We start from the raw sequence: 12,709 nt of genomic DNA on the forward strand, positions 1-12,709 counted from the left end.
AGTAAGTCATCACATACTTCAGAAAAGTCAATAAATCACTAAATCTTAACAATTATTGAATCCCAAATGCCTAAAATATGATGTAGCAATAATGGCATACTTACAGAGTCTTCTGAGAGAGATTGACGGCAAAGATCTATAGGAAATAAAATGTTTAAAAAAATTACTTAAGGCTAAATTATAGTTTTTCTTCTCTACATTCCACATAACTGGGTCTAGAGTCCTTGAAGAGAATTTTAGGAGTGAAATTTTTTAATTATCTGCCAAATCAAGATTTACTGAGAATATCAAATACACTACAGACAACTGTTACAATCTGATTAATTCCAACTCTCTGGACCCTTTTTTGTGCTTAACAGCTTCACTGAACTGCTACATATAAATATCTAGTCTTCTCCTTTACTCATACTCAAATCTATGGGACATGCTATTTCTACCTTGCCCATCATTGTTCTCTTTAGTTCCTACATCTACTATGTTCTAAACCATCTCAAATTTATAATTTCTGTGGAGGAAAATATGTCAAAAAAAAGAAAAGGCATCAGTATTTCAGGAGTCCTAATATGACAATATGGTATTCTTACTAAATTTTTTAAAGGAGTCAAACATTTTCTAATCAAATATACTATTTCTCTTCCTCACCAAGAATTTAAAAGGTACACAGAATTAACTTTGTGATTATATTTATGAAAATATTAAATAGGCTGGGATGTTGTTAATAATGATAACTGTTTTACTTCAATATCAGACATCTCCTAGAATTTGTCCAAAACACAAAGGAAGACTGTTAGCATTAAAATGATTTTGAAGTATTGGTATGAGTCTGAGATAAGCCTCAGAGAATAGGATGTACAGTAAGTTTGGCAAGGGACCAGATAAACAATCATTTTTTAATTTGGGGATGGGGGTATATGTCTAGATTTGTGATTAACTGATATGGAAAATTCTGCCACTGATGTAGGCCAACATCTGTAAATTTTATTCTTAAAGAGATGCCCATATTAAGAGGTTATATGAATTTCTCATGGATACACAACAAGTATATATCAGAGACAGAATTCTGAACAAAGATTTTCCTGTCTTCAGTCAGCACTTTATACCATACTGCCCCACATATGGAAGTATATTTCCAGAAGGAATTTAAAAGATAATGTAATCAAATTATGTATAAATCCATCCTACAACATTCTCAGTAAATGGTCATTTATGGTATCGTTCATTTTCTACAGCTCAAAAAGAAGACCACTCCATTTTCAAATACAGCTATTAGAACATTATTTCTGGGGCAGTCAGGTAGATCAGTAGACGACAAGCCAGATCTGGAGACAGAAGTCCTAGGTTCACATCTGTCCATAGAAACATTCTAGCTGTGTGAACCTGGGCAAATCACTTAACCCTAACTGCGTAGCCCTTACCTCTCTTTGGTCTTGGAATCAATACTTACTATCAATTCTAAGATGGAAAGCAAGGGTTTAAAAAAACAAAACATTATTTCTTCTTTTATATCAGTAATGCTTCCCAAAACTTGCATCCATTATTCCTAGTTTAGTCCTCTGGAGCTTGGAGCTTTAAGAATAAGTGTAATTTCTCTTCTATATGTCAATCTTTCCAATGTTAGAAGATAATTATTAAGTTCTAACTAAGTCTTCTCTTCTACAAGATGAATACATTTTTTCATAACATAAATGTGTCCACAGATACATGTTACTGTACAAAATAAAAGAGGGAAGGTCTATTTTTGGGCACTTAAATATCTGGCTACCTTCACATTAGAAATTCAATCCCTATTCTCCAACATTAAATTCCAGGTAGAAATGCACAAAGCTCTTTTATTTTCTGACAGGCATTTTGCACAGTTGTATAACTGTTGAATTTATATATAATTCTAAGAACCTTTTTACCTTCTGCTCTTTGTAGGATTTTCAGTGCCTCATTCAGCTGGCCTTGTCCAATTAGTGCACATGCAGTATTGTAGCATAGTTCATAAGTGCCTTCCTGAAGGCCTAAGTTTTCCTGTCATGGAACAAATTACCAAGTCAATTACTAGAACAAAACATGATTTCATGGCTTTCTAAGTATATAAAGAGACTCACTGGTACTACTCTTTCCCAGTTACTCTGGGCAGCAACCACTGCTGAAAGGTTTGTTTTCCTTTCTTCTTCATAATCATCCTGAGAATTTCGGATGAGATCTCGGTATACAGCTAAGCAGTCATCATAACGTTCCAACCTATACAACTGAAGAGAAAGACAGTAAACAAAATATGATGTTAGTCAAATATAAACATTGGTGGTATTTGTAAATTAATACCTTCTTAGAGTTCTAAAAAAAGGAAAATTTCAATTCATAAAAAATGGTGAGTAGTTTACTCTCTTTTTCAGACATTTTCTTCTACTTAAAAAAATTTTTTTTTAACCCTAACCTTCTATTTAGTATCCATTTTAAGCAAGGTTTAGGTAAATGGGATTAAGTATCTTGCCCTGGGAAGTGTCTGGGTCCAAATTTGAACCCAGGTCCTCCTGACTCTATCCACTGTGTCACTTACCTGCCCCTTGAACATTTTCTTTCTTTATAAATTCTGCATGGTACCAATACTTTCACAATGCAATTTTCAATGAATGTTTACGACTTTTCAACATTATAAATTCATATCTTTTTTTTTAACCATTACCTTCCATTTTAGACTCAATACTGTGCATTGGTTCTAAGGCAGAAGAGTGGTAAGGGCTAGGCAAAGGGAGTCTAAGTGTCTGAGGTCAGATTTGAACTGTGAAGAGTGAGTCAAATTCTCTTTTGTCTATCAATCAGTGACTTTTAAGTTAATCAATCAAAAACTTAAGTTCTCTTACTTAGTACCTTACCAGTCACTAAGTATTGAAATAGCCCATTTCTCTCTCTTTCCTTTCTACAGTATGAGAATTCACAAGTCACTTGCTAGAGTGGGTGACAACTTCAGAGGCCAATGCCCCACCCCTGTGCAGTGCTAAGCAAATTAAAAGACTGCAATTGATTCCCAGAAAGTGGAGAAGGGACAGGAAGGCACATGTAAAAAGGATATAAAAAGTCCTGAACTCCTTGAGACTTCTCCTTCAGAGTATGGCTCCCTGGGGCTTTTGGACTTCAACTTCGACTTGGAGCTTTGGGCCTTTTGACTGGAGTTTTTGGCTTTGGGACTTCAACTTTAGATTTTGAAGCTTCTTGGAGTAGAGGACTTTCTTGTTAGATTCACTGCTGCCTCAGTGAGTTTAGCTCAAGAGGGTTTTTCTGCATGGGGACCTTGCCTGGACCCTGCCCAGCTTGCTGGTGAGGGAACTAGGATTTCCACATGGAGATCTGAACTCTGTCAGGGAGTGAGCTTCATTTCACTGGATCAGCATTTAGGGTAGGCTAGGCAGTATCCTTACCTCTTTTCCTTCCACATTTCCCTCTTTTTACTAATATTCCAATTAAACAAAATTGTTAAAAGCTGCCAATTGGTGACCACTTTTTAATAACTCTTATTTAGTCAATATCCCAATTTAACCATTATAGAACCCAGGACCTCAAGTCTCTGGGCCTGGCTCTCAATCCACTGAGTCACCCAGCTGCCCCTCATGTTTTCCTTTTAAAGCATGATATGCCATCTAAGTAAATAATTATGATTCAAATAACTTTCACTATCTTCCTTTCTAAAGTTGGAGGAAAAGTTTATAAAAAAGGTCAAGAAAGTCTTACCATATGCTCCTAAGTCATTAAGCAAAGAAAATTACCAAATAAAAGATGTCATCCACACAAAAGGATTGCTAAGCCTTCACTAATTGGAACAATATCAGACATAACAAAAGTAACAATAGTCCTTTCTAATGAGACTTATTTATTACCCTGCTTTCAATCTTTTTTTTCCATCTTGCTTTTTATCCTTTCCATTTTGCTTTTTCTTTTAGCCACCAATTTTCTGACTAAAACAAATTTCCCAGTGCATCCAAACAGCATTTGCAATTTCCACTGACTTTATAAGAATGTTTTACAAAGAACCTAAAAATTGGCCTATAGGATCAAGCTTACCCCATTAAAGTCAAACATGTTAGAAAAAAGCAACTTTTATACTTCACAATATTAACCTCAAAATATGAAGGATATTCAATCTGTAATTTAATCCTGCAAACACCTTTCTATATGCAAGCACCTTCTCTATGCAAAACATTTTGCTAGATGCCAGCAATCACAACACAATCTCTGTCCTCAAAGACTTTATAATATAACAGGAGTTAGCATTAGGTGCATAGGTAATTATGACGAAGAATAAGAGAAGAGGAAAATAATATATCCCAGCAAGAGAGCTATAGGAAAATCTGAAGGAGAAATCACTTTCAGCTATGGAAATCAGGAAAGGTTCCACATTACTGGGGTATTACCCATAAACTTATCTAAATCTTTTCAGATGTTATTTATATTTTTAGCCTATACTACCTCCTCATGGGGGTAACAAATTCTTTTGTTCACAACCTTCTATATAAAGGATTTATTTGTTCTAAATGTATGTCTTAAGCTTCAAAGAATGTCCTGTTTTTATCCTTAATTATGTTTTACATGAGATATAACTTCATATCAGTTCTAATCTATTTGGAAATAAGTGGTATATAAAGCCTAAAAAAAGAAGCAGGGATTTGGTGACCAATGTTATTATTTTAAACTTCATTTCAAATTTCATTGTTCTTATTTTCAAATTTTAACCATATCTCCTCAGCTTATTTCCCCAAACCAAAGTTTCCACTTCCCCCCACCCCCCTTTCCTTTTAACAGCTTTTTCATCTTTCCCACTAATTTCCCTCAGGAGGACTGAACATAGCAGTGTACAATATTCATACAGTTCATACGTACTCATACAACATACTATTCAGCTGTTTTTGTGAAGACCAGGTAAGTCTGTCAGATCTGTCCTAGTTAAGGATGAATGAACTTAACTAAATCTCAAAGAGCCAACTTCACAGCATATTCCTTGGGGAATCAGAGTTAGCCAGAGTTCCCATTCCTGGTTCCTACTAAAGACAAAACCAGGATCATCAAAAAGTATTTTAAGGTAGTAATTACCACTTGTCCATAAAGTTCCTTTAGTTTGTCAGTCTGATGGCTGGCACTTTCTATTGTTTTCAAGGCATTCTCAATTCGATTCAGCCTGTATTCACAGTATGCCTTCTCAAACGAAATAGAATCACTGCAAAAGCAACAAATCAGCATATGATTATGGGAAATAGTGAAATGACATCTAACCTCTTAAGACATTCCTTTGCCTATTTGAAACAAGTCTATTAGATATGGTACCCTTATTTAATTTCTTAAAGGAAATTATCAATCAGCAGGATACCAAATTTTCCTTGCTCCAAAGACAATAAAAAGAATTAAAAGTTGGCCATCCCTGTATCACAGTTCACTTATCACAGCTTCACTGTATCACAGGTTTTTAAAAAATATAGATCTAATTCTGTATTGCTGCACATTGTTGGCTGATGAAATGAAAGAAGACCAAATACAGCTCTGCATTCTGTAGCCTCAGTGCTGATTGGCGCAGTGACTGTAGGGTAATCAGAGTGTGGAAAAGGTTTATAGGAGAGTGGAAAGGGTTATTAAAGCCTTAAAATATATATAAATAATAAAATAAATATAACACCACTACTTCATGGATTTTCACCTATAGCAGGGGTCTCTGGAATATAACTCCTACAATAGGTGAGGGATCACTGTATTTTTATTGTATATTTTAAGTTTAAAAAAATTCTAAAAATCCTTTTTTATTATAAGCTTAAAAAGCCAACAATCAACCATAAGCAAGAAAAAAATAAATGGTACTGATAAAAGACAGAGCACCTAATTAGGCAATAAATTAAGGACACAAAAATCAGAGAAATAATGTCAGTATAGTCTCTAAATTGTATCTATATTAACAAAAGTTTTCCTTTGAGAATTACAACAATAAATCTTAAGAAAAACAGGTTTTTCTTAAAGTAAAAGGAAATATGTTTCTTTGCATTAACTTTTATCACAAAATATCACATGATCATAGATTTAGAGCTAGAAGGAACTCCAGAGGCCATCTAATCTAACCCCCTCATTTTACAACAAAGAGACTGAGACCAGAGAGGTTAAGTAACTTCCCTAAGGTCACATAGCCAGGGAGGGACAAAGTTGAGATTCACACCCAGGTTCCCTGACTCCCTAAGTCAAGACATGCTACTGTGCCACAGGGCTTCAAATATTATCCTAATGTCAGCTAGCTAACACTTCTTATACAAACTTATTTCACATTCGGCACAGTGAAATGATAAAGAATAGTATCCTTTTAAAGAGTAAACAGTCTTGGTATATACTTCTACTTTTAGTTAAAAATATTTTTTAATTGTAGACATAGACATGCCCACTGCTCCAAATTCCTTATAGAATTGTGTATCTTTGGAATGTTGGCTTGGGGAGGAAGAAAATATGGGCGAGAAGGACAAGGAAAAAATGAAAAAAAAAATTACTTGAATAAAATTAAAAGACTACCTCCTCTATTATTAAAATGGTCAAGAAAAACCATGAAATGATGGTGAAAATCACCTGAACAGTTTGGCATAGTACTGAGAGAAATTATATCAACATCCAAAGAAGGAGATCCCAATACACAGTTAAACTAATACTTAAATAATGTTAGCATATTTTTCTCCATAACTTATTTTATAACCCTTGCCCTTCTCTCTAAAAAGTTGTGAGATCTGGTAACTAGAGATCTGTTCTGGCAATTGAGAATATCACCTGAAAACACATTAGTTGTGTGGCTAAGTAATCGCCCCAGGGAACCCACTAAGATGCTAATTCACAGAAGAGCTCCCACTCTGCACTGGTCAAGAGAAGTTTCTTGCCTGCCATAGTAACAATTAAATCATAGACCAATAAAATCGTCTCTTTATTTCTATATAATAGTTTATCCCAAACTTCAAATGTCCTTTAAGGACTTTCATCATCCCTTATATGCCCCACATAAAACCACCAAAAAACAAAATCCAAACCAAAAAAAGCCCAGTGCTATCTTCTTCACAGTTTCTTAAAAGGCAAACAAAGAGATTGGAGAACAGGAGTGGAAGAAGCCAAATTATTTGTTCACAGTTTTTGTTAACTGTCAAATGTCATACAGATTTTTTAGAATTCTGACCCCTCTATTTTCAGAAGCACAATTTGGGTGAGTGGGTACAGGGAATAAATTATACCACAAATCAGTGAAAGCTGGAAATCAATCTACAAAATTATTTCTATCTTGAAACTGATGGTTCACTCAGAACTTCCAATATCATTAAGGCTAAGTCACTCACCCAGTCAACACTTTGGTGTGAGAATTGATGACACTCAAAGCTTCCTTGAAATTACCGTTTTGGATAAGGCACACCACTTTACAATGCAGCGCAGTTATATCATCCTTGCTGATCTGTAATACTAAATAAAGAGAATTTTTTTAGCTCCATTATCTCTTGTGCTTTTCCTTTATAATACTGAGTACATTTGATAGAGCTTCCCCTCCTTTCACTCGGGAATAATTCAGTAAAGTCAACGAAAAAATGACTTTTCTTCATTTTTAAGCTGCAAAAAAAGTTAAGTAAAGAATGAGGGAAATGTACACAATAGGTTTTTCTTCAAGACACCAAAATTCACTTATCCTGGGTCAAAAAAAAAAATTTACAAGAATATATGCAAAGAAGTGGCAGCTAGGTGATTCAGAGGATAGAGAGCCAGTCCTGGAGACAGGAGGTCCTAGGATCAAATCTGGCCTCAGACACTTCCTCTGTGTGACTCAGATAAGTCACTTAACCTCAACTGGCTAGCCCTTACTGTTCTTCTGTCTTGGAACTGGATATTTCATATCAATTATAAGACATAACGTAAGGGTTTAAATATATGTGCAATTAAAAATTAAAACTATTCTAGTGGTTCTCAAAACTTTCCTTCTTGAGATTTAATCCATGGGTACACTAAGTTGGGTACACTTAGACCAAACAAGTATACACTTGCACCAAAACAAAAAACAGAATTCATAATTCATTTTGCTAGTAATTTCATCAAAAAGTCATTCAGGGCTTTAGTTTCATTCTCAGTATCATAGGATCCTGAGAAAAGATAACTTGAAAGAAAAAAGCCCAGATGGATAGGTTTATATAGCAAAGGTATGACATCAATACTAACCAAACCAATACTAACCACTAACCAAACATTAGGAGAATCATGGAGACTTGCTGTAGAATTGTTGTCAATATGCAGAACTCTTAATCCTTTAATCTAAAGACCATCGTAATTTTCACTAATCAAGAAAATAAAGATAGTTAGATGGATAATTCCTGTGATACAAATAAGTTAAGAAAAAAACTGTCTCTTAATACGTTGCATGAATGACCAATCTTGGTTTCAAAGGGACAATGATAAGCACTCCTCTTGGGTGAATAGTGGTGAACTATGAACACAGACTATTGGATACAACTCAGGCTGATTTTACTTTTTATTTGTTGTAAGGAAAGATAACAGATGCCAGAGTCAGTGGGAAATAAGTCATAAAAAATAGTATTAAAATGCAACCAAAAACGTTGTATTCATCCCTTGCTTTGATAGTTTCACGATTACCCAAAAATCAAATTCACATTAATTTAAATCAAATTAGAGATTCTAACAATTAAAACTAATGGCTACTTTTCTCATTGTTTGAAATAACCCAAAGTGCTTTTATATATATAAAATAATTAATTTTCATCTAAATGTAGTTAAGCAAAAGCTGGTCACACAAATTAATTGCTAAACAATTAAGACAATACAAGCACTTCTATGTTCAAGACTTTGAAGATATAAAGCAAAACCAAAACAGTTTCTGTCCTAGTGGAAATTATATTCAAAATGGAATACAATGTACTCCTAAATTATATACATGAAAAATACAAGGTAATTTTGGGGTAAAGGTGGGGGTGTCTAACAGCTCTTATCAGGAAAGATCTCATAAAGAGAGGTGACACTTAAAAGAATCAAAAAATTTTAATAGGTTGAAGTGAGAAAAATTCCAGGGACAGGGAACAAACAAAATATTGGAAGAACATTTTGTTTTGCTGAAACAAAGCAAGGCAACTAAGATGGTGGAACTGAAAAATATATGAAGAGTGAGGAAAGAGATTTGCAGAAAGATTTCAAGCAATGTAGATGGTAGGAAAAGCAAGAAGAGGAGATAGAATGTTGGTGAGAGGATTCTGAGAGAGCCAACGGAATCTGGCAAGGAACAGTTGGAGTCTGGGGGTCTTGGAGGCTTGAACTCTGTGGGTGAGACAGTTCTTGGACTCCACCAGCAAATCCTGAACTAAAATTGATCCCTGTGAAAGAACTAGTGAAAAACTGTATTTGATTCCTCAATCCTTGAATCAATCAAAGCACATTCTACCTTAGAGTGGACTGAACTGAGCCAGCAGTGAACCACTAATCCAAATCTGCTAATATCCTAGTGACTTGATTGATTTCTTAGCCTAGGGATTAGTTTAGATATTGAACCATCTAGATTAGAGAGGATCTTTATGTTTTCGAGGGCAGAAGACTATTGACCATTGGGGTGGTAGCTAGGGATTCCTGTTAACCAGCTTTCCTAGTTACCATTCACTTCAATAAATCAACTTATGAAGAAGTTATAGCTGTCAGATCAATTGGCCATAAGGGGATATCAATTTAGGGGATATCTTAGAGGGGGGATAATCTACTTCATTTGGGCAAAGTCATTCTCTCTTTTTCTTGCAAGCTGTCCCAGAGGGAAACTGGGTAAAAGTAAAATTCCTAGCAATCCAACATTCCTCTTTCCTGAGATGTTTGTTTCTCTCTGGCACAACTGCTGTGTTTCCCCTTATCACACAAGCCAAGCTGACCCAGCTCAGGGAGCCTGAAAGAACACTTGCTCCCTGCGTTTTGTAGAAGCGGCCCTGCCAGACCAAGTTAAGCAAAACATTCTTGGTCACCAGTTCCATCCTTACAGGGTTTCTTGATTCACCATTTAGTGGTCCTCAAGTAAGGGGCAGAGAGAGACATTTATTTTGATCTGTCTCAGAGGGGAGGTATCCCATTAAGTCAGGTCACATTAAAACCTGACCACTTGTTAACAACCATCTTTAAGGGGCTTCCTAATTTACTTTTTTTTTAAACTCTTACCTTCCATCCTGGAATCAATACTGTGCACTGGTTCCAAGGCAGAAGAGTGGTAAGGGCTAGGCAATGGGGGTCAAGTGACTTGCTCAAGGTCACACACAAGTGTCTGAGGCCATATTTGAACCCAGGACCTCCCATCTCTAGGTCTGGCTCTCAATCCACTAAGCTAACCGCTGCCCCGCTGCCCCACTCTCCCTCCCCAATTTACTTTTAACAAGAGCGATTACTATATAATAAGCCTAGAATGGTACTCGGAAACCAGGTTGTTGAAAGCCAGAGAGGCATCTGTATTTGTTCCTAGGGATTACAGGGAACCACTATAAATTTCTAACGAAGGGTACAACATTGTCTGACTTGTATTTGAAGAATATAATTTTGACAACTACAGGGAGGATTAGAAGGCAGAATAGGCATTTATATAGGTCTATGTGCCAGACACTGTATTAAGCACTTTACAAATATTTCTTTTGATCCTAACAACAACCTTTATAGGCATGTGCTGTTATTTACATTTTACAGTTGAGGAAACTGAGGAAAATAGAAGTGTAAAAAACTTGACCAGTGTCACATGGCTAAATTAGTGACTAAGGCTAGATTTAAACCCAGGTGTTCCTAACTTCAGGGCCAGGGCCCACCTACTCAGAAACCTCGCTGCCCCAAATCAGGATGGAATTGAGAGGAGAGATTTGCAGAGATGAAGTAGGAAGTTATTACAGTAATTCATTTGAGAAGTAATAAGGGCATGAGTAGGGTGGATGTGGTATAAATGGAGGTAAGGGAACAAATGGACAAATTTAAGAAATGTTCTGAAGTAAAACAGGCAGTGAAGAATAGTGAGACAAAGATAATTCCAAAGCTGCAAACCCAGGTGAGTAGAGAATGGTGATGCCTAAAAGAAAAATAAGAAAATTCAAAAGAAGGGTGGATTGGAGATGGGCAGGGGAGGAGGGAAAACTAGTGTTTTGACCATGAGTTTGAGATGCCTCCAGGATACCTCATTTATAGAAAAGATGTAATACTAATGCTGCTATTGTATTATTAACATTTATACCTCCTTCATTCCCATTTATCAAGGAATCCAAACATCTACTTCCAAGTAGCACTTTCTGTGAGGCTTAGACATAACCTAAGGAATGTATCACATTATAACATTAGGGCTCATCAAGTTAAAGAGAGGTACAGTGGAAAGAGCACTGGATTTGCAGAGAATTCAAATCTCAGTTTTACTATTTACTACTTACAGAATCTTGAGCAAAATCTTATGACTAGATGAAAATCATTAAGCATTAAGTTTAAATGGGAATTTAGATTAAAAGTTTAAAGAAATGGGAAGCGAATTTATGCACTGTGAATTAACACTTTTATTTTTATACTTAAAAGTTGTACTATATATAATATAAATTTAGATAGTAAAAATGATAGTATGCTGGTAATTATTATCAGTATTAGATATCACTAAAGATTTTTTAAAATAAAGATATAATACAAGTATTAGAAAACTTTACCATGGAATACAATTTGAAACCACTAAGCCTGATTTACTAAAACAAATTCAAAACAAACAGCTCAGTTTTCTATTCCTTTTTATTCCAGAAGGAACTTCTATCCTGCTCTCCAAATTCCCTCCGATGTGAACTTGTTTACAAAATACTCTCCACTGCTGGACTGCAAGTTCCTAATAGCTGCCTGACAGTGGGAAAAGGCTGGAGTGGGAGTCTGAGTTGGTACCAGCCTGTCAACTGTGTCAAACTGAGAAGTGCTTTTATGTGACTTTGATTTCTCACATGTGAAATGGGTTTAATAAAACTGTTATAAACGTGCTTCACATCCCTCAAGACCTACATAAAAGGAAACGATTGCATTTGTGATTAATGAATACAGAAGTAGCAGTTCGGGCAGCTGTTGGGTCTCCCGCAAAGTTCCGGAGAGGACTCATTCCTCGAGCTAGCAAACCCCAATCTCTAGAGGAAAGAGAGGGAGGGGCCAGGTGAGAAGGCAATTTCTCGGGAGAAAGGAATAGAGGCTGCGAGTCCTTTAAATGCTCCCCCCCTCCCCAGCTTCCTCTGGGCCCGGGTGATGGAAGAGAGGCAAAGTACACGTGGCTCTACTCTAAGGGGTTGAAGAACCCAAGTCAGCCGGCCTGGGGAGGGGCGGTCCACTGCGGACCGGGCCCGAAGCGGGGACGCAGCTGTAGCCGGAAAGTGGGTCTTCTCCCTGGCCAGGAGCCCCAGCGTGGCGCCGATCACGCGAGCTGGCCGGAGGGTTAGCGGCCGGGGTCTTCCCACAGTCTCCGCCTCCCTCCTCCCCTCCCCTCCTGCCGGGCGCGCGCCGGAAAGAGAGGCCACGTCTCCCCACGGAGCGCCTCCCGGGGCTGGGGCAGCACGCGCCTCCAGGGCGACCGCGAGCGGCGCGGCACTCACTCTTGTCCACGGTCTTGAGGGCGCGCGTGAAGTCTCCATTCTGGCCGTTACGATTCACTTCGCTCCAGAGGGCAGCAACTGACGCCCCCCCGCCGCCGCCGCTCGCCATTTTGGAGGAAACG

At 37.0% G+C, this 12,709-nt stretch overlaps 1 protein-coding gene across 2 annotated transcripts in view; it reads right to left on the reverse strand.

Moving 5' to 3' along the window:
- SRP72 (signal recognition particle 72) overlaps window positions 1–12,709 on the reverse strand; it is a 38,663-nt gene extending 25,954 nt beyond the window's left edge. For both annotated transcript variants that reach the window (XM_044680426.1, XM_044680425.1), the window contains exons 1-6: window positions 12,588–12,709; window positions 7,323–7,443; window positions 5,071–5,194; window positions 2,094–2,237; window positions 1,902–2,013; window positions 105–136 (exon numbers count right to left, since the gene is read on the reverse strand). In XM_044680426.1, coding sequence (XP_044536361.1) covers window positions 105–136; window positions 1,902–2,013; window positions 2,094–2,237; window positions 5,071–5,194; window positions 7,323–7,443; window positions 12,588–12,696 — 642 coding nt within the window. In that variant the 5' untranslated portion in view covers window positions 12,697–12,709. The remainder of the gene's footprint in view (window positions 1–104; window positions 137–1,901; window positions 2,014–2,093; window positions 2,238–5,070; window positions 5,195–7,322; window positions 7,444–12,587) is intronic.

This window comes from Gracilinanus agilis, chromosome 6 (assembly GCF_016433145.1).
Source record: "Gracilinanus agilis isolate LMUSP501 chromosome 6, AgileGrace, whole genome shotgun sequence".
Classification (NCBI taxonomy): domain Eukaryota; kingdom Metazoa; phylum Chordata; class Mammalia; order Didelphimorphia; family Didelphidae; genus Gracilinanus; species Gracilinanus agilis.